The 21,265-nt window shown below is 45.7% G+C and overlaps 2 protein-coding genes across 6 annotated transcripts in view; both read right to left on the bottom strand.

Annotated features, from left to right (window-relative positions):
- LOC134094550 (zinc finger protein aebp2-like) overlaps positions 1-13,008 on the bottom strand; it is a 33,891-nt gene extending 20,883 nt beyond the window's left edge. The window contains exons 1-5 of the mRNA XM_062548130.1: positions 12,346-13,008; positions 11,100-11,310; positions 10,251-10,358; positions 9,359-9,545; positions 6,901-7,025 (exon numbers count right to left, since the gene is read on the bottom strand). Of these exons, the coding sequence (XP_062404114.1) occupies positions 6,901-7,025; positions 9,359-9,545; positions 10,251-10,358; positions 11,100-11,310; positions 12,346-12,893 (1,179 nt within the window). The 5' untranslated portion in view covers positions 12,894-13,008. The remainder of the gene's footprint in view (positions 1-6,900; positions 7,026-9,358; positions 9,546-10,250; positions 10,359-11,099; positions 11,311-12,345) is intronic.
- Positions 13,009-16,173: 3,165 nt separating this feature from the next.
- Positions 16,174-21,265, bottom strand: part of LOC134093829 (pleckstrin homology domain-containing family A member 5-like) — a 125,054-nt gene continuing 119,962 nt past the window's right edge. For all 5 annotated transcript variants that reach the window (XM_062547097.1, XM_062547098.1, XM_062547100.1 and 2 more), the window contains 3 exons: positions 20,772-20,914; positions 19,336-19,443; positions 16,174-17,283 (listed from right to left, as the gene is read on the bottom strand). In XM_062547097.1, coding sequence (XP_062403081.1) covers positions 19,349-19,443; positions 20,772-20,914 — 238 coding nt within the window. In that variant the 3' untranslated portion in view covers positions 16,174-17,283; positions 19,336-19,348. The remainder of the gene's footprint in view (positions 17,284-19,335; positions 19,444-20,771; positions 20,915-21,265) is intronic.

Here is a 21,265-nt window from a genome sequence, read left to right as displayed (position 1 = left end):
AGCTGGCATTGTGAGGCATTCTGTGACCATTATCGCTCCCTTCAATTTGGGACCTTGCAGTCGCCAATGCAAATCAAACTAACTGGGCTAACTGAAATAAAACCATGCCCATCTTTAGGTATGTAGCGTATGTGATGATGTGGAGCTATTTTAATTCTAAAGGCCAAGGGAACTTTATCAGGATGCAAAGCATCCTGGATCCATGAAATAACTGGCCTTTACAATTAAAATGCAGTCGGAATTGTTGTTCCCCTACAGAGGCACGCTCTTCACTTGTCAGAGAACCAACCTCCCGAAAGAGGCGCCAAGGCATTGGCTGAGGATTAGAGGTGGCAGCCCTTGTCTGCTGAAGGCTAGGCTGCAAGTGCTGACGTTCTTGTTAGCATCCTGAGACCAGTGAATAATGAACTGTCGCTTTTGTGCCGTTTAGTAGCGCAGGAGCACAGAGAAAACATACATTAACTCTCAGCCTCAACGGAACACGTTTAGGCACCTAGACTAAACATATGGATAAAGTGCTTTTTCAACTTTAGCTTAAAACAACAAACACCATCAAAGTAAAAGTAACAAGACTTAATGTCTTCAAAGTGCAACATAATTACAAGCCCTGTGCTTGTTTAGAGCTTTACAGAACTATTATAGATTATTCAGTGTGAGAAGCACTTTTCTACAGACTCCTATCTACAGAGACTTGGTTATACAGTCACAGCTTAGGAAACAGGTAGCCCACCACAGGGTCTGCTTATGAAACAGGTAGACCACCACAGTAAAATGGCTGAGAAATCTACTTTTCACAAGTACACAAATGGCAACAACAAAAACTTCCAGAATGGTTCCCACACATTTCTCACAGCGTACATAGAGAAAAAAACTGAAATGTGCAAAGACATACACACTGAAGTGGGAAAAAAATCAGTCATGCAAATTGGTTCGGAGGATTTTCCTCTCAAGTTACACAAACTGACTTTGTGGCAAATTTTATAAGTTATTTCAGCCATAAATGCGGCTGAGCACCTATTCACGGACACAGTTTCTGGTACAGACACGGATATAGTGGTTTTAAAACATACCAATTAAAATGGACTGGAAAATGCTGTCAATGCAGCGGAGTTTCCAGTGGATGCTGTAGGTGGCCTGTGCCCTCATTCCCAGATCCAAACTCATTAAACACTTCCTACCGCTCGGCTCCTCATTTATTTACGCTTGCCATCCCTTCTGGAACTTTCTCCTGGCCTTACTGTGTGGAGGAGACACGGTTACAGGCCCAGTTTGTTTGTTTTTCTTACTTTATCTCCATCTCTCTGGGTATCTCAGCAATGGTGTGCACAGCACTGTCTTCTGGGTTAACTCTAGGACACCGCAACCTGCAGTCTCACTCACTCCACTCATCGGACTTAACAATACTTGAGCTTTAATTGGATGATCCATTGCTTTGGTGCCAATCACAAAGTAAAACAGAAGGCCTGCACAATTGCTCTCAGTTTACTTTGATTTACAGAAGCTCAATCCCCAAAGAGACGTTTCGAGCACTTTCGGCTCTTCGTCAGACTTGCGCAGACAAAGGCCATCACCAAAAACATTTGGTGCAGATCGCTCCATCAAAGACGCTGTAAGCACAGTACATTCTGAACTGCGGAGGACAGATAGTAAACAAGACACTTATCCGACGCGCACACACTTCCTGCTGGCTCCTCAAATTTGTTGTGGTGTCATGCCTTCTAGGATTAATGGATGAAATAATGGACGACTGCATGACATGTGGGAGGAGGCTTTCATTTGGGCTTTAGCAAACACAAACACACACATGCCTGGAATTTCTCCCATCAAAATATGTGTTGCATAAACAGGATGGGGGGGGGGGGTGGTGGGGGCACTCCACTCTGCAACAGCTGATTGCATACGAGAGGAGGGACAACCTCCTTTTTTTTGAAAGACGAGGATATCGTTTAGATATCCTACCGAAAACAAATGCATTTCCTTTCCGTCTAGCTCTCTCCCACCTCCTCTCTCGCTCCCCCTCTCCCTCATTTTCTTCTTGCTTCCCGTCTCCTCCCGTCAGAGTGAAGTGTTGTTTAGCTTGGGCCGACGGCTCTCGCAGTGGTTACCTCTTCTCGGTCGAGGCCTCTCACTTCTCTGTGTTTGGCTACAGTGCCGAGGAACTCCAGCTATGTGTGGAGAGGAAGAGAGGCGGTCTGTTTGGCGCGGCCGGCCAAAAACAACAGGGCCGGCAGCACTCCGTCCACGGCATGTACGTCAGCAGCATACAGCTGGGCTGCGGCACGCTGGCAGCTGCTCCAGCGCCCTTTTAATTAGAGAGGCCTGGGAGTCCGTCTCTGGCCTGGGGGGGGGGGGGGGGGGGTTCGGCAGCAAAGCACTGCTCAGAACACAGCACAGCACCGCTAATTTGCGTCCACTGCCCTTAAAGAGCCAACGCCACACCCAGAGGTGACAATCCCAGACACCCACACCACAACAAAGCCGTGTACGAACCGCACCCGTGTATTAGCCACAGTGTCCAATAGCCTAGTGAATCAGAATCCGATGGTGCTTTAATCAGAAAGGAGAATAGTGCATGCTCATCCCCACCCCGTCTATTATCCTCAGAGCTGAAGACATTTTGCAACATCAATGTATAAACCTCGGTTAACAGTCAGGAAATCACGGCACTTACAAGTCTGCAGTCTACAAACGACGTCTGTGACATATCATTGTGCAATCTTACATGTTCGACATGCAAGAACACATATGGCTACATACAAGGACAAACACACAGTAACAGTTGAAGACCGAGATTCAAAGGAGGGTGCATAACTACTGATGCTCTGTGACTGAGTGTGTGTGTGTGTGTGTGTGTGAGAGAGAGAGGGGGGGGGGGGGTTGTCTGGGGCCTCAAATGAGTGAGACGTCAAACTACTTGAGCACATCAAAGGCACTCCATTTTGAAAGCGAAGCAGAAGAAAAAGAGAGGGGGAAGAAAGACAGCCAGCTGCAGCGGAGAGAGTGAAAACCAGAGCAGGCGAACGAACGCACGAGGTAGGAGAGGTGATGCAGATAAGCGATGAGAAATGTCTAAATCGGGACTCCTGGCGCAGGGACAGGCGTGAGCGTGATGATGACGCACTCGGGCACACCATCAGAAGCTTGCCATGTGTGGAAGCGCTGTCACCTTCCACTGATCCCATCAACTGGACTGGCTGGCTACTTAAGCAATAGCAACAACAGCAACTGCAACAACACCAACACCAACACCAACACCAACACCAACACCAACAACACCAACACCACCAACACCAACACCAACACCAACACCAACACCAACACCAGCAACACCAACAGCACCAACAACACCAACAACACCAACAGAACAAACACCAACTACACCAACACCAACACCAACACCAACACCAACTCCAACCCCATCTCCTGCCTACCCAGAGCTGAATTTATCTCCACAGACCACAATAGTGAGCAGCTCTGCTATCTCTCTCCCAACCGCCGACAGCCCCCTGAGGGTTATTAACAGTTGAGAGGGAGGAGACAGACGTTGGAAGAAAAGTACGGACTTCCATTTTCATCACCTGACCAATCTTCCACCTGACCAATCGCTCACCTTCAGACTTCACCTAATGCCGACCCCCCTCTGGCATGCTCCGCTCCTCCCCTCTCCTGGCCAGCAGTGGGCTCACCTCTCCTAACCTCTTCCCAAGCTTTATCTTCATGGATTTCTCTCACCCTCCCACCCCACCCCACCCCACCCCACCCCACCCAATCCCCTTTTCAAAATTCTTGGACTGCAGTGTGCTGCAAGAATGCCAGAAGCAGAGCACAGACGAGGGGAAGGGGAGTGAGAGAGAGAGAGAGAGAGGGAGAGAGAGAGAGAGAGAGAGAGAGAGAGAGAGAGAGAGAGAGAAGAGGGAGGGAGGAGGGAGAGAAAGAGAGGGGGAGGGGGAGAGAGGGAAGAGGGAGAGCAAGAGAGAGTGGGGGAAACAGAGAGAAGAGGGAGATCAAGGGAGAGGGGGAAGGAGAGGGAAGAGGGAGAGTAACGTAACGGGGGGGGAAGAGGTTGAACAAAAGAGAAGGGGAAAAGAAAGAGGTAGAGATGTAAAAGAGAGAGAGAGAGAGAGACAGAAAGAGAACAGTGGAGAAATACCACAGGCAGAGCTCAAGGGAGATAACCATGGCACTAATGCTCACTGTCCCTTTCCCCTGTGATGGTGTGTGTGCGTGTGTGTGTGTGTGTGTATCTGAAGTTGGAGGCTTCCCTCTGCAAGCAGGCTGCATCTCTGCAGTGTCTCCCCATCTGTCTCATCGTGGCTGGGACCAACACGAGACAGGCAGCCTCACACGACAGATGTGATAGGCATCATGCTACCTCTATTTGTATGCATACCTACGTGTGTATGTGTGTGTGTGTGTGTGTGTGTGTGTGTGTGTGTGTGTGTGTGCATGCATGTATGTGTGTGTGTGCACTCCTGCTTTTTTTGAGAGGAGAGATTCCATTCTGCATCTACGTCGACTGAGCTGATGATGAGTCACAGCGCTGTGTGTGAGTCACGCAGCAGCAGCAGCAGCATAATAAATAAATAAAGACGGAGAGGGGGGGGGGGGGGGGGTGAGAACCAGAGGAGGGAGAGAAACTCAAACAAAAGCGCCGTCACCTTCAAAAGCCTCCCGCCTGATCTCTCCCCTCACTCCAGTCTCTCTCACGCTCTCTCCCGTCAATATGGGAGCTCTCGCTCCGTCCACAGTCCTACTGCCTGCAAACACGCTCAAACTCACACACACACACACACACACACACACACACACACACGAACATCCAGAGTGTAGGCCTGCCAGCACTGCCCCACGTGGGACACTGGCATCTTGCTAAAGAGCACAGAGCTAGCATTAGCATTAGCTACTGCCTCCTGCATACATACACACATTCATTCATTCATGCATGCACTCACACAATCATGCATGCATGCGGACACTAAGGCACATGTTAACACCCCACCCCCAACTTATGCACACACACACACACACCAATAACTGGGACCTGATACACTTACTTGCCTCGTCTTACTCGCATGCATGCACACTGATGAACAAACAGAAGCATGTATGTACCCCCACCCAAGCTAACACACACACACACACACACACACACACACACACACACACACACACACAGCGACTAAACGGCAGCATGTACTTCTCAGATTTAAAAAAAAATACTGAATGATGACAGGACTGCAGCATATCAGTGCATATCCAGGGAGGAGGCAGAGGAGGAGGAAGAGGAGGAGGAGGAGGAGGAGGAGTGGGAAGTGGGAGAACCAAGGAGCACTGATCCTCTTTACTGAAAAAAAGAGAGGGGGTGGGGAGTGGGTGTGTGGGTGGGTAGTGGAGGGGTCTGCTGTTCCCCTTACTGTACCGTCTCCGACTTGTGACATACTGCCCTCTGCTGTACTGATGGGAAACTACAAGCCATTCAGAAAAAACACCCTGAGCTCAACAAGCCATTCACAGGCAGGAGTGCAGGCCTCTCAATGGACAGTGTTTATTCACACACCACCTATCGGCTAACGCGCAACACCTGAGACGGGCCACATAAGGGGCTACTAATGTGACAAACAAACAACAACAACAACAACAAACAACCCCTGCTGAGAGACATTTTAAACCAAAGACCTTCTCGCATGTCCAGAGATGTCCCTTCATCAGGAAGTCAGGTGCTCTTTGAATGTCATGCACAGGGAGGCATTATATAAGCTGGAGCACTATCCTGCCGTTAGCATGACCCTTAGCTTCACTTCTGTTATTTAGACACCCATAAATCAGCATGCTAACATAAACATGACAACAATAAAGCACTCCTTCAGCTGAAATCCTCCAGTTCTGAACATAGAATGTATCGGCAAAGATCCACTCTAGAATCTTTGGCATCAGTGTAGATGATTCTGATTCTGTGTAGATGATTCTGATTCGGTTTCTGATGATTCTGATTCTGATTCATAATTTCTCCATGCACCATCAAATCTACTTCATAAGAGCTGAGATAATGTTCGTCTCCTAATCAGAGCTAAGGTATGAGTTAGATTAAGGGCTATCGGCACAGTACACACATGGAGTATGGAGTACAAGTGGACACATTAGGTGGTGTATACCACTGTAAAGAGGGGAATGATATGCAGTCATGCACAGATGTCTATCCAGAATAGACGACACCTGCTGTCTGATAAGAGTAATGCATTCCAGTTAGGGGAATGTTCTGTAAAAAAAAAAAAAAAAAAGATACGTACTTCGCTTCGGACTAGAACTCGAAACTTCAACCCAGACATACAGAGCCCTCTTCTGCACTAGTGAGAGACAAAAAGGAGGATGAGGAGGATTTGTTTCCAGCTGCAGCCATAGCGGCGTGTGCAGCGTAAGCCCTTTTGTGCGTCCGCTGCAGAAAAAGCCTCCCTCTTCCTCGGCTGCGGTCGGGAGCGGAACGCCCCGCGCGCCCGTCCGCCCCGACATGTCTCGCGGCGGCCTGTTATGTGTGACACGGAGTGGCACCCCTCCAGTGCGAAACTCTCACTTGTTTTCTCTCTCTCTCTCCCTCTCTCTCTCTCTCTCTCTCTCTCTCTCTCTCTCTTCTCTTCTTCTTCCTGGGGCCCAGAGAGAGGCTGCGTGGTTGCGGCCGAGGCTGTGGCTGTGGGCGCACCACGGAAACCCCCGAGGGGGGGAGCGAGCGAGAGAGAGAGAGAGAGAGAGAGAGAGAGAGAGAGAGAGAGAGAGAGAGAGAGAGAGAGAGAGAGAGAGAGAGAGAGTGAGGGCGGACAGCCGGGGTGCGGAGGGGAGGACCGCGTGCCCGCCCGCCCGCCCGCCCGCCCACAGGCGACTCGGAGGCTGCCAGGCGCGCATACTCACCGTGCTGTGGAAGACCACACTGTGCCCACTGCCCAGGCTCTCCATGTGGGTCGCCAGATTGAAGCAGATGGCCCGGTGCCGGATGGTGTCCATGGTCTGCGCGTCGAAGAAGTCGTGCGGCCGAGCTGAGGACGGAGAGAGAGAGAGAGAGAGAGAGAGAGAGAGAGAGAGAGAGAGAGAGAGAGAGAGAGAGAGAGAGAGAGAGAGAGAGATGGGGGCAAGCGTTAGAAGTGAAAAGAAGAAAAAAAAAAGACAATACTATTTGGTATGAAAAAGGGGGGGAAAAAAACCCTGCCTGGGTACTTGGGAAATAAAATGGATACGGCAAATGACGCAAATGAGGAGCAGCGTCAGACCACAAAAATGACAGTTTGCACCGCGCTGCCCAGATGACAATCTCTGGCTCTGCTCTGAACTGACAACTCTGAGGTCTGTTCCATAATGTCCAGCTCATCCATGCGAGACTGAATGATGCTTTAAAAGGCCTCCGCTGTCCCTCTAGGGTTACTCTTGTGTGTGAGAGAGAGAAAACTGGATGTGCAAAACGCCGCTCGTCTATGAAGTGGCTTCTTGTTTGTAAACTCATAGGTTAGAAATAACTTCATTCCGTCACGAAAGAGATGGAACTGCTCTTCCCTAGAGAGTTCTCAAGCTCTGCTGCTAATCAGGTAGTCTACCAGTCAGACAAAACTTATTGTGAAGATTATTGTTTTCCCCAAATTCCACGTAACACAAGTTCCTCTCTGAGAGAATGAAGCCATCTTAGCATGAATTTAATTTAAAGCACATTTAAGGACAAACCCTGACGAGTGCATACACATGCTGTACCTTCTGTGGTGTGAATCATCTGTGTTCACCCCAGAATACACAGCCTACACACTGCAGCGGTGTGTGCACTTGTGTGTCCAATTTCACCTGTGCCATGCAGCACTTAAAACAACGGAGGGAAAGTGGCCGTGGCAATCTGGCTCTCTGGCTGTGCCGTGCACATTGTGTGTTTGACATACACTGTGCAATGGGTTTCCATAACTCAGGTGAAACTTATCCTTGCACAGCAGACTAACATCACATCAAAAGCCTACAAAATACTTCTTTCAGCAATTATACTACAAAAATGTCAAATAGTTATGGACGCAGGAAAGGAACATCTGGTGCAGCAACATGTGTGTGTGTGTGTGTGTGTGTGTGTGTGTGTGTGAGTGACGGGGGTGTATCACATGTCAGATAGGGTTGCACCTCCGTCTAGACACTGTCCGGAACTTTCTGCAGAGTCAGGAAAGCCATTTAATCTTACCCAAAGCCTTTCACAGTTTATAGCAGCAATCACCAAAAGGCACGACATCCACAAAGACAATCCAATCAATGCCGACAAGCCTGAAATTAATTTGAACTTCTGCTTACTGTATACCCATGTATTATGTGCTCAACCGTCTGGTATTTTGTCAGCCCACGGCAATCTCTAAAAGAAGACTCAGGGATACTGGGGCCCGCAAAGAAATATTCCAATATACTTGGTTAAGGAATAAGCACTGCTCATGAAATGGATCTTCCCAGTTCAGTGACTTTACGTAGGCAGGAAGAATCACACAGAGCTGATTTACTAAACTTTTTGGCTGACTTTAACGCCAACCATGTTTGTTTTACATCTATCAGCAGAAGATGCAATGTCGTTCCAGAAGGTTCCAGAGGTAGCAGAGTTGCTCTGCACAGACATCTGCATCTCGGTGTGTTTGGTGCGCGGGCGGGCGGGCGGACGGACTCTCCGGGGACCTGCTAATGCAGACGTTGGCGCAGAGAAGACGGGGGAAATTCCCCGACAAAAGAGTCTATAAATGACAAACACGCCTGTAAGATTGACACCAAGACTCGTTTGAGGCCACAGGAATGAATCACTGTTCAAAATAATGCGTGGGGATGGTTTGCTTTTCAATGTCGAATCTGAGCCCTGTCAGAGGATTCAAAGCCAGGGGATAAAGGCTGAGAGTCCCAGGCCTAATCAAGGGCATCAGGGCCTATCATTACAGGCACTGCAGTACTGAGAATGTGTGTGCGTGTGTGTGTGTGTGTGTGTGTGTGTGTGTGTGTGTGTCTGTGTGTGTGTGTGTGTCTATCTCTGTGTCAGAGTGGATGTGTGTGTGGGTATGTTTGTGTGTGTGTGTGGATGTGTTTGTCTGTGTATGTGCGTATGTGTGTGTGTGTGTGTGTGTGTGTGTATGCGAGTCTGTGACTGAGTGATTATGTTTGTGTGTGTGTGTGTGTGGGGGGGGGGGGGGTGCGTGGCCGTGTGTGAATGGGTATGTATGTCCGTGTGTGTGTGTGTGTGTGTGTGTGTGTGTGTGTGTGTGTGTGAGTCTGAGTGCGAGTTTGTATGTCTCTGTGTGTGTGTGTGTGTGTGTGTGTGTGTGTATGATCAAAACAAAACACACTGCCCACACACACCGGGCCGTGCGATACTTACGCAGAGATCTCCTGCGCTTGTTTTTCAGCTTGCGCCTCTTGTTGATGCCGGCCTTGGACGGGGACTCCTCCTTCAGCTTGCCCTGACTGGACACCTTGGACGAGCTCAGCTGGCTGAAGTGCGTGGGCACATGTCTCGCCAGCCCTCCCTGAGAGGCGAAGCTGGCCGTACAGCCTCCTACCACACACTACGAGCCATGGAGCATGGGGTAGAGAGAGAGAGAGAGAGGGAGAGACAGAGAGAGATAGAGAGAGAGAGAGAGAGAGAGAGAGAGAGAGAGAGAGAGAGAGAGTGCGAGAGAGAGAGAGAGAGAGAGAGCGAGAGAGAGAGAGTGTGTGCGAGAGAGAGAGAGAGAGAGAGAGAGAGTAAGTGAGAGAGAGCAGTTTCACACATCACCTACTTCATTTCATCAATCAGCTTATTTAGATCTACCATAATTCCCCAACTATCACCTGCAGCTTATACATCGATTTTGCTACATTTTCTTCAGCTATGATGTTAATACACAGGGGCAGGTAATACGGAATGACTACGTTTTTGATTCTTTTAACTTGCATGAAACACTATCCTGCGGCTTGTACACAATGTGGCAAAAACACAGGAAATTACTGTACACCACAGTATGGAAGTACAGCCAATGCGTGCGAGAGCTGTGTCTTACTTTAAAAGGCTGAGAATGTGTGTGTGTGCGTGTGTGTGAGAGAGTCGTGTCTTACTTTGAAAAGATGTACAGTGTGTGTGAGAGCCATTAACGCAGTGTGTGTTACAGTGGTGTCTTACTGATAGACAGAAGGCATGTGTTGGGCAATGTGTGAGAGCCATGTGTCAGAGCTGTGTATCATGTCATGAGCCGTGCGTGTGTGTGTGTGTGTGTGTGTGAGCCGTGTCTTACTTTGAAGGGCTTGTCTCCGCTGTGGGTCAGCATGTGTCTTTGCAGCCAGCTCTGACTGGTAGATGGCGTGTTGTACACCTTACAGCCCTTCCACAGACACCTGAACTCCTGAGGGGACAATACAACACACCAGAGAGCACTTCAAAACACAGCACGGTCGGCACACTAATCCTGGTGCAACACGGGGGAATGACGTTCTGATAGCTTGACAGCAATCATCACAGTTTGTTCGGCAAGTATTCCCTATGCAGATGTTTCTCTTTTTTTCTCTCTCTCTCTCTCTCTCTCTGTGCCTCGGACATACATGTTAAGAGCCACTGTGCTAAAGGTACACTATGCAATTTTTTCACCTTAATCTACTGTAAGTATAGTAGATTATAGTAGAGATATATATATATATATATATATATATATATATATATATATATATATATATATATAGTAACCTTTACGAAGCCAAATTGATGATTAACTAACTTGTAATAGGGGAATCGTTCGCCCAGCATGGCCATAGTGACCGGTACCAAGTATACCTTTAAACTAATAAAAAAAAGATGTTTCCTAACCATCTCCCTCTTCTACCTCTGAAGTTCCTTTAGTTCTCATAACAAAATCTAGATCAACTGAAAATATACCATCAAGATATGACATACTTCCTGATGAGGACCAGGCCCCAACAGAGGATAGCACTATGCCCACATAGCCTACTGCAAGCGTGCAGCTTCCTGTGCAGAACTTTGCAGAAGAAATCTCTCAATGCCTACGTGTATACCTAAATCCTGTAACTGGTGTGTCTATGTGCCTGTGTGTGTGTGTGTGTGTGTGTGTGTGTGTGTGTTTGTGGCTCACCCCTCCCTGCTGGTCGTCCACGTGGACAGCGCGGAGGTGCTCGGCCAGGTCGGGGCTGGAGCCGTAGCGGTCCAGGCACTGGTCCCAGCAGCAGGCGTAGGCCACGCTCTTGCCCGAGGAGGGCGTCAGGCTGCCCTGGCCGTTCATCATGGCCGGCGTGGAGCGACCGCTGGACGCCGTGCTCTCCATGTCCATCAGCGTGCTGCTGATACTGAGAGAGAGGGAGCAGTGGAGGGAGGGATGGAGGGAGGGATGGATGGATGCATGGAGGGAGGGAGGGAGGGAGGGAAATAGACAGAGTATGTTTAGTGCAGATCATGGTTGTGTTTCTGTTGGCTGGCAACACATCATGACAAGAAACTTTAAACACACCACATAATACAAATGCTTTAAATATACATTCGCAAAAATATTGAACAGCTGTGGTGGACTTAGTTTGATAGCTACATTCATTCGTAAAAGAAACAAAAAACATTACTGCCAAGAACATGAAACATTAATGTCAGGCCATTTCATCTCAGTGCAGAGCCCAGTATGGACTGAAGAAAACAAAGACCAGTCCCTGGGGAAAACACGAGAGTAAAGAGGTAGGCTACACATCACACAGGTGTCTACTGAACTTCAGGAGTAGTGGAGGCAAGATTTAACAATTGTGAATGAGGGGACAGTGATGGCCTCTTTTGGTTGTTTTGGGAGGCTCTAGTGGTCAACTGATGAACCCAGATTAAGGCCCATAGGCAGAGGTAGATTAAACTCTGACACATGTAGGAACACTCAGAGTGGATGGTAGCCTGGCTTTAAAGACAATACTCCACTCAGAGGTGTATGAGCGTTAATGATTAGGCCTACGTGCCGATGCCGACCTAACCTGGGAATTCCCCTAATGAAAGAAGCCGAACATGATGTGCTGCTCGTGGCTACCCAGCTGCGGTGATCAGGATTTGTTGGGTAACACAGCTTCACTTTGACAGGCTCACTATACAGTCAAGCTGCAGCTTGAGATATTAGCTCATGTTAGTCTGAAGGCTATGGTGTTTTAGTTTCTTATATCATGTGAGATTACGCATACTATGATTTAGCTCGTTGCACAGTATCCATTCGAATCCAATTATTTCACACATTTAACATGACATTAGGCCTGTAACACAAGCCGCAGGTCTAATAATCGAATCAGCCTTTGACCATGAGCTTGTCTGTGTAGCTAGTGATCTGATGAGTCTCAAAGGGCCAATAAAATGACACAAACCTGTCTTCGGAGTCCATGCGACTGAGTGGTTCTCCATCAGAAGACGACATCTCTATGCTAACTCGTCTCTTGTTGTCATCTTCGCTGCCCTCGTTCACAGTTTTGTCTGTAACATTAGTTTCCTCGTTTGGTTTACATCCAGTGCACTGTTTATTTGCAGGAGAGTCATTTTCATCCACTGATACCTGTTCCTGTTTCACTGCCTTCACTGTCGCATCTTCGCGTTCAGGACCACAACTGTCATTTTCGAGCGTCGTCGAAACATTGTTTTCGTTTTCATTGACAACTGCCATCATTTCACTTTTGCAGTCCACCGCTGTCTGCTCGTCATTAACGACTGCATGCTCAGGTGATGAAGGTTTCTTGTCATCCTCATGTTTTTCCTGCCCGCCATCAGCTTCAACTCTTTCCCCGTCCTCGGTGACGCACGACTTCTCGTCTGATTTCAGGCCCGAAACCCCCTCTACCAACTCTGAGTGTAGCTCGCCAGTCTGATCGTCGACCGCTGGAGTATCTTCACCATTGCTGTCGGCTGATGTTGAAGCCATTATGTCGGCGTAAACTCTAATTTGGCTGCGACTCAGTATCCCGAGCACCTATACATTGATAATCACTTGATGATCGCCATTGCTGCCTACAGTAAACCGACTCACCACCAGGTAAACTACTAGGTGGGCTGAACCAAAACTGACGCTAGGGGCGGAGACTGACGCATTGACGTAATGTCGCACAAGTGGCACGTTCAAGCGGCACGAACTTGACTTACACGAGCAGGACCTGCAATAGGCCTGTTCAACCTAATAAAGGACATTATCAAAAAAGTACAATTCTTAGAATTATGATGGGCCTGTCTGTTAATCAGTGCGTTAACAATCCTCACTGGACACTTCACTTGTGCACTCATATTAGGTATTGTAGCCTTGGTAAGCAAATTCCAACAGCCCATGTCAAGCAAATACAAACTTGAGAGTCAAAAACATGACACCATTTGCAGTGTACGCTACTAAAAAAAAAAGCAAAACATACTTCTTGCCTATATTAAAACATGTAACACATATTATAGGTGTGTGTGTTAGAGGTAGAAAGGACAATTCTTGACGAACCCCTATTTCTTAATCTCTCTCCTCTGAAAGACTAACTGTTTTGCTGGTCTAGTAACCTATGACAACTCTGTCCAGGCAATTCTGAAGTCAGATGTTTTCTTATATTATATATCATTACCTGGAGTTCAGTCTTTAAACTGGACTTCCAATTTTGTATGGAACGAGACTTCATTTTGTCACAAGAGGGCGCTATAGCCCTTCTCTACAGAACCCATTACTGGAAACAAGACTATAGCTTACTCTAACTCTACTCTACTCTGGATAGACTATTGAGCATTATCTGATAGGCTACAAGCGTGATTGTGGCTTAACATGAACTATCCACTTTTAGAGCTACCAACCATTAAGCACTAATAAAATATCGTTATGGCTAATTACATCTCGGTGCATCACTCTGCACACCAACCAGTAGGCTACCCTACTCCGCAGGAGTCCTCCAACTGCCTCCCTCAGAGAATGCCAAACAGACTTCTCAGGTCTGTATTATATGTGTTTATGGATGTTATATCCTTATCATTCACCATTAGTATTCGGTAAAAAATGATTTAGTCAATTTGCCTACTTGTATCTGTATTAATTTTCATGATGGTTGTTGGTCTGACAATAATACATTGGGCCTACTGTAAATAAATCAGCTATTGATGAAAACATTCTAATTGGTTAGAATGTCATTTTAAACTCATGCCTACAATGTATTAAAATGCAAGATCATAGACTGTATATACAGTCTATGAATAAGATAATTAGTTATTAACTAATAGGCCTACACGTATTTTAAATAAACACAAACTTGTCCATGCATAATGTTTTAAGTAATGCATTGTAAATAGAAAATATATTTGTTCATGACAGATGTGGGCCTGGCTGCAGTGATCTAAGTCAGAAGTGACTCGTGATGTTTTAGCCTTGTTTGAACCATGTTTAAATCATGCCACACTCCCTGGTTTAACCTATTCCTAATCTGACTCTATAAAATGTTATTACTTAATTCAACTGTTATAGCCTACTCTAGTTGAACGTCCTTTCTTCGCCAAGTCTCTGTTGTAATTTCTACATGTATATTTGCTAAAGATAACTTGCAACTTTGCAATGTTTGTGTATGTTTGTACTGTAGGATCTGCCAATGGATAGGCTAGGTGAGCAGGGACAGGCTGAGGGGTAAAGGGATCTGTACTAATTCATTTATATGTACACTGTTGTACACTGATATATTTCTGCTATATATATATATATATATATATAGAGAGAGAGAGAGAGAGAGAGAGCTTATACACACACACACACACACACACACACACACACACACACACACACACACACACACACACACACACACAATATTGCCAAAAGTATAGGCCAGTCTACACCAAACTCTGTCATCCATGCCTTTATTGACCTTGCTTTATGCACTGGTGCAGTCATGTTGGGACAGGAAGGGGCCATCCCCTAGCTGGGCTTGGTCCCTTAGTTCCAGTGAAAAGAACTCTGAATGCGTCAGGATTAACCAAGAAATTTTGGACAATTCCATGTTCCAACTTTGTGGGAAGTTTGGGGATGGCCACTTCCTGTTCCAAAATGACTGTGCACCAGTACACAAAGCAAGGTCCATAAAGGCATGGATGACAGAGTTTGGTGTGGATGAACATGACTGGTCTGCACAGAGTCCTGACCTCAACCCAATAGAACATCTTTGGGATGAATTAGAGTGGATCCTGAGAGCCAGTCGCCTCGTCCAACATTAGTGTGTGACCTCACAAATGCGCTTCTGAAAGAATGGTAAAAAAGTCCCATGAACACACTCCTAAACCCCGTGGAAAGTCTTCCCAGAAGAGTTGAGGCCGACGTCATAATAAACCCTCTGGATTAAGGATGGGATGTGACTGAAGTTAATGTCAGTCAAGACAGGTGAGCGAATACTTTTGGCAATATAGCGTGTGTATATAAATATACAGTATGTGTGTGTGTGTGTGTGTGTGTGTGTGTATATGAAGAGTTCTTTTCCAAAATGCTTTAAATTCATTTTTGAAAACATTAATAAGTCATGTTATTTAATTGTGCATTTCAGGTAATATCAATAAAGGTGCAGTTGTGTTGTTTTGATTGAGTAAACAATAATAGCTCGATTCCAGTTCCACTGAAATTACTTTGAAAACAAAAATAAAAATGGTGGATACTGTATACAGTAGCATTTTGGAAAAGAGTTCTTCACATATAGTTCTAGAAAGAATGAAGAGACCACTACACATTTTTCTGAGGTCATCCTTCGATTGCGGAGTGACATTTGAGTGAGTTGACGGGCTTTGATGATATAAATGTGCAGTGGTCTTCTATTTTTCTCCAGAGCTGTATATTATTAAACTTGTCTTGATATTTTATTGTTTATTTATGACATTGCTATTCTCCCTACTTTTGTAATTGTTCACTGTTATTTGTATGTCTCTTTGGACAAAGGCATCTGCTAAATAACAATAATCATAACCATATTAAACCTGCCTTTTAAAATGTAAGGAGTTGTTTTATCAACACAACTATTCTAAATAACCAATATTCAACAGCCCATTACTACAGTCATAAATATGTCTATTCCTTAAATGGAAAATTCTAGTTGGAACTTGTCGTCTCATCTACCACAGGTCTACTATGGCAATGTCATTTGGGGCTCAACTAATGAGCCAGACTGATGTTGTGTTAGGCAGTAGCACGTTTAGTACACTCAACACGTCGGTAAGAACATCAACATTTATTTCACATGATATAAATCAGATGAGATATGAACATTTGCATATTGACTTCAGTAAGTGGTCTCCTGTACACACGCTCTGCCCACTGTGCAGCCTACAGTATATACACAAGGATCCTCTTTTAATTACATTTTATACAAAAAATACTCTGCAATCCTGGAATAACAAACTTTTACTTATTGCTTTTTTACATGTGCTAGTCCCTTCTCTATCATGTCCAGGATTCCAAACCAACCAGGAAAATAAAAAGAAATCCCAGAAAACTCTTTTCTATTTAAATATCATTTAAAAAAAAAAAAAAAAAAAGAAATGACATGAAGCATATTTAAAGCCAAAACATTCATGTGTGTGTCGGCAACTGTGACATGAACTGCACGCGGTCAGACATAAATAACAACGACCCAAGGAAAGAAATCTTCAACTGCAGCAATGAAGTGGCACCATGTGGATCTGTTATCATTTTAGGTATCATGTATATATATCTGTCATATTTATATATATATATATATATATATCTTTTCATATAAAAACAATGTGGTTTTATGCATTTAAATACTGTAAAATGAAGTGTTCTGTATTCTAAAAGATATGAGATTTAAAATGAACAAAAATGGTTAAAATGGTTAAAAATCCCAAAAATAACTTAACTGAACACAATGAAACTGTTTAAAAACTGATCTCGAAGTAGTCCTGCTTCTGCAAGCTATCTTTGAGCTTATTGTAGTTACCATTGGCATTGAACTGTGTATATTTTGGCATGTGTGAGTCAGCTGCATATGAAGCCAACACACACTCACAGCAGAGCTTGGGGAGCGGAAGCCCACCTTGCCTGCATGGCCACAGCAGTGTGTGTGTGTGTGTGTGGAAGGCCTGTGAATGCGCAGGTGAAACAATAAGAACATCTACGCGACTACTACGGAGGGCCGTGGAGGGAGGAAGTGATGTCACAGTGCAGCAATGTTCCTTTCTTTCGGGAGTATTTAAAGCCGAGAGAGTCAGCGGTCTGACCAGTCGGGACACCGTGTGCTGTGGGGGGGTCACTCTCCAAGACACCCGTCCTCATGTGTAGGTCTTCACTGAGGCTAGGGCTTGTGCTGCGGACAGACAGACAGATAAGAGAGTGGTGAGGACTACGAGGCAGGGGCAGCAGGCTGCGTTTCTGGGCCAGACCATTAGACCTGTATAAGAGACTTATTAGATTATACACAATCTAAAGTTGCACAATGCTTTTTTTGATCTCTCTGTGAATGAAAACTTAACATCCAGAGAACATGATTTGTCTTAAAGGGATATTCCGCCATTTTTGGAAATACGCTCATTTTCCACCTTCCCTCGAGCAAAACAATCGATATTTACCTTGTTCCAGTTCATCCAGCCATTCTGTGAGTCTGGCGATACAACTTTTAGCTTCAGCCTAGCATAGATCATTGAATCGGATTAGACCATTAGCTTCTCGCCTGCTAGCTTCATGTTTAAAAGTGACTAAGATTTCTGGTAATTTTCCCATTTAAAACGTGTCTCCTCTCAAGTTAGAAAAAGCAATAAGACCAACTGAAAATGAAACCTGGCGTTTTTCTAGGCTCATTTGACATGGAACTACACTCTCATCTGGCGTAATAATCAAGGCAACTTGCAAACTACTGGCACTACTACTGCTTGTTGTCTATGGGGACTATTTTCAGATGCTGTGTACAATATCACTGCGCCTATGGTACGTTTGCAAGTTGCCTTGATTATTACACCAGATGAGAGTGTAGTTCCATGTCAAATCAGCCTAGAAAAACGCCAGGTTTCATTTTCAGTTGGTCTTATTGCTTTTTCTAACTTGAGAGGAGACACGTTTTAAATGGGAAAATTACCAGAAATCTTAGTCACTTTTAAACATGAAGCTAGCAGGCGAGAAGCTAATGGTCTAATCCGATTCAATGATCTATGCTAGGCTGAAGCTAAAAGTTGTATCGTCAGACTCACAGAATGGCTGGATGAACGGGAGCAAGGTAAATATCGATTGTTTTGCTCGAGGGGAGGTGGAAAATGAGCGTATTTCCAAAAATGGCGGAATATCCCTTTAAGAGTTCAGCATCTAAACAAGACAAGTAAGAAAAATATAAAGAACAGATGGGCTAGTAAAACGGACACTCACTAACACAACACAAGGGCCACTGAGTGCCCGGTGGCACTGCCTGTGCCGTGGGCTTTGCTAAGCTGTTGTTTGTTCAAGTGGGGCTTTTAAATGCCACTGTGCTTTAACTGAGAGTGACGGCCCTTGGGTCTCGTATCGTATGCGCCTGCATCTGCTCGCCTGCTTCACTCTGGGAGTAGCGCCAGAGCATTCCAATGCTGCTATCTATCACAACATACAGTAACCCCCTCCTGAGTGGCCACCCTACTACCGGTACAGTATTTAAACGCCAGCATGTCGCCTGGTGCACCTCCGACCATGTACAATGGTGTCACATTTCAAAGCCATTTAGATAGGCATGCACTCCAACATATTAGCACTAACTGTGTTAGCACATTTTAGAGGACAAGTGCGCTCCAACATATTAGCACTAACTGTGTTAGGACCTTTCAGAGGACAAGTGCCGACACATTGTGAAGAGTTGAGATAGAGAAGCTGTCCTCCTGCGACCTGCTGCAGTGGCAAAGAGTCAGTCATATTTGTGTCGTACTTCGAATATAAACCAATTAACTTCCAAAGCTCACTCAGTTTCTCAGCCTGAGGGCATTTTCTTTTATGAGCTGAAGTATTTATGTGTATACACAAATTTGTTCTCCCTGAAGATGTTTTCTTGACAGAGACGTGGGTACTTTCAAATGCAAGCAATTACGATGATAAAGATGACATGGAAGAACAGTGTTGAACTGTTAACTTCATGCACAAGAGACCCAAACAGAATATCAGAGCAGTCTCGCATGAAGACAAAAGATACCCGTTCGTTAACATTTAGGAAAGACACACACACACAGACACAGAGACACACAGACACACACACACAAGTATTGGAACAGACCCCAGGAAAGTTAGACAGCATAAGCATGAGTATCAAAATGGCGAGGCAGAAAGTAGTGTTGAGATGGAGAAATCCACAGGAGATGGGAGAGGACAGGAGAGGAGAAGAGAGGAGAGATCGGAGGGCTCTTACTGTGGCCAGGGCACTACACACACATGAAGTGTGTTCCATCTGTGAGCTGCAGGGGAGTGTGTGTTGCAGGGGGCACGGGGGACTGGGGGGAGGATGGGAGGCTTTTTGCTGCAAACGACACACAGACACACACACGCAAAACAAGAGACACACACAGGCAATCAGTAATGTCAATGCCTTCCTTCGACTGGTGCTGAAATGGGGTGAAGGTGGATGATTGACACATTGGCAGGCACAGCTAGGCAAGGAACAGGGCCCGTGCAATCAGCAAAAACAACAGAGCAATGCCAATCATCATGACATACTAACACACACATATCCTCGCTCCCCGGACAACACACAACTCATTTAAGAAGACTGAATGAGCATAGGCAGAAAATAATGACTTGGCAGATCTAGGCACACCTAAGAGAACGCTATAAGCTATGCAGTTGACCAAAACTAACATCCGGACAGTGACAGCAATGTACGGGGTACAATAAGGGGCCGTCAGAGTTGAACTGTTCCTTAAGAGTATGGGAGAATGAGAAAATGACTCAGAGTGGGATTATGAGAGAGAGAGAGAGAGAGAGAGATAGAGAGATAGAGAGAGAGAGAGAGAGGGAGAGAGAGAAAGAGAGAGAGAAAGAGAGAGAGTGAGAGAGGAGAGGAAGAAAGAGAGAGAAATGGGTGGTAGAGAGAAAGAGAGAGAAGGGGGAGAGAGAGGGAGAAAGAGAAGGAGAAAGAGAGAGAGAGAGCGAGTACATTGGGGATTATTTGGAGACTTTAATGAGGATTGACCAGGCGCTAAAAGAAGAGGGGATTTGGGGGAATGAAGGAGCGGATATTAAAACCTGTAAAGCCTAATGATTTGCAGCTTGGTTAGCCATGCTTCCCCACACACTCACAGTACATTTGATGCAAGGGGGAACAAAAATGGCTGTGACAAAGGTTTGGATTCTTAAATGTTATCCACTAAATTACAAGAAAGTCAAGAATTTGGATCATTCATTCTTTCTTTCTTTTTTTTTTTTTTTTTGGAAACTCAGTTGTGTGGAACTGGCCCATAGGCCTGCCAATACACAGCAAACCTAATAAATAAACAAGCAGGCAAGCAAAAACAAACAGCCAATTAGTGCCCACACCCAAACTCCTCCACTCACTCTCATTCTCATTCTGCCTGATGCCTGCACAGTCCTTCTGCTCTGTGTGTCTGTACTGAGTTGTGCTGTGCTATATTGCATTGTGCTGTACTGTGCTATAACATATTGTGCTATATTATAATGTACTGTGCTGTGCTATAATGCATTGTCCTCTACTGTAATGTGTTGTGCTGCACTGTGCTATATTGTGTTGTGCTGTACTTTAATGTGTTGTGCTGGACTGTGCTATATTGTGTTGTGCTGTAATGTACTATATTTTGCTGTTCTGTACTATAATGTGCTGTGCTGTCTCACCGGCCACCAGTTTGGAGCGCTTGGAGGCCTCTGCTGCCAGCTCGTAGGAGATGTTGATGATCTTCTCTTGTGTCTGGGCCGTGGCCTCATCCTCCGCCTCCACCTCTGGGCTCAGAGGCATGCCAGGGTGCATGTTCTGCATGCTGATGCACACACACACACACACACACACACACACACACACACACACACACACACACACACACACACACACACACATAAAACAGGGCATTAACACACACAGAACATAAACACAACACAAGCACACAGAGAAGGTGTGCATGAAGATACCTACACAAACACAAATCTGCGTACAGTAATTCTGCTTAGATGTTAACCACATTTCACTGGCTCTGTACTTGTACTCTGCACAATGACAATCTAACCTAATTTAATACAGACGTGTACAAGAAGTGAAACAAATGTATTAAGCCAATCTAACGCTCAGAGAACTGTGTGTGTGTGTGTGTGTGTGTGTGTGTGTGTGTGTGTGT

This window comes from Sardina pilchardus, chromosome 10 (assembly GCF_963854185.1).
Source record: "Sardina pilchardus chromosome 10, fSarPil1.1, whole genome shotgun sequence".
NCBI lineage: Eukaryota > Metazoa > Chordata > Actinopteri > Clupeiformes > Clupeidae > Sardina > Sardina pilchardus.
This window is presented reverse-complemented; position numbering and strand designations above follow the sequence as displayed.